At 39.0% G+C, this 1,130-nt stretch overlaps 1 protein-coding gene across 1 annotated transcript in view; it reads left to right on the top strand.

The window, feature by feature from the left end:
- LOC100572840 overlaps window positions 1–821 on the top strand; it is a 15,919-nt gene extending 15,098 nt beyond the window's left edge. Inside the window, exon 4 of the mRNA XM_003245600.4 lies at window positions 525–821. Coding sequence (XP_003245648.1) covers window positions 525–716 — 192 coding nt within the window. The 3' untranslated portion in view covers window positions 717–821. The remainder of the gene's footprint in view (window positions 1–524) is intronic.
- Window positions 822–1,130: the final 309 nt, after the last annotated feature.

The raw sequence follows: 1,130 nt of genomic DNA, 5'->3' as shown, positions 1-1,130 counted from the left end.
CCACGGCTCAGTAACATTTAATAAGTGATATGGGGACGCTCATTTTTTTAAAGTAACAGAGTCCCCCTACTTTAATTTTGCCAAGTCGAGCACTGTGTATAGATGTTTATAGAAAAGGAAGTAGTTGATTATATGTTACATAATACGTGCTTTGCTAACACTTGCCAAGGCCGTACATCCGAGATAAGTGATTAAGATAAGATAAAAATAAAATACAGCCATGATACCTATTATGATTTATGAATACCTACATGGCTACATGATTCAATTTTTGTCACTTATTTATAATTGTTTTAACGTTGAATTATTCAAATCTACGATATTTTGAACTCTGTATTTTTTTTGTAATTTACGGAAGCTCGTGCTAGATATTTGTAGTTTACTAGAATCCTTGGTCTGGACAGATATAAGGACAGCGACGGGTGTGTTTCATCTATAAACAGTATTTAACATTTTAGCGCGTTTATCAATTGTGATACATAAGCACTACTAACCCCGGGCACTAACCTAATTGTGTGTTTTAGACGAACGTCGATCGAAATGTCTCGACGAGCCGTGCAGACGGCTACAGCTGTGACTTGGATCGTCAGTTGCCGCCAACCCCATTGAGCTACAAAAGCAACAGCGTTTCATTTCCACAGACGGTCACCAAGAAAAGGAGCAATGCCATAGACATCATTGACCCCGAGACCGGCGAAAAATTACAATTATTATGAGCTTAAATCTGCAAGCCAGAGCGCGTTTGCAGTCGCGCATGTCATCGACTTGTTACCACATTTTGCGTTCAATAAAATAAACTTTAATTTTATTCGTCAAATCAACCACTGTTAGCGTTATAGTACATTATTGACGTTTTCACCTGGAGGTGGTCGTCGTATTATATTATAAATATTCATTAATATAAAAAAAACGAAAATGTCTGTAATAAGGCGAGTTGGATAGGCAACTTTGCTACACCCACACAACGTCGCGACGATTCTGATGTAAAACGTATGCCCGACGAATGGATTTTGTGCCTCTCGTAGTCTCGTCATCGATACTCTTAAGAGGGGACGTGATACCCGCATGTGTTGTCTCCGTCTTACAAGTGCGTAACATAGCAAATTTCACGCTCAGCAGAACACGTGTAG

This window comes from Acyrthosiphon pisum, chromosome A1 (genome assembly GCF_005508785.2).
Source record: "Acyrthosiphon pisum isolate AL4f chromosome A1, pea_aphid_22Mar2018_4r6ur, whole genome shotgun sequence".
In the NCBI taxonomy this organism is placed as follows: Eukaryota; Metazoa; Arthropoda; class Insecta; order Hemiptera; family Aphididae; genus Acyrthosiphon; species Acyrthosiphon pisum.
This window is presented reverse-complemented; position numbering and strand designations above follow the sequence as displayed.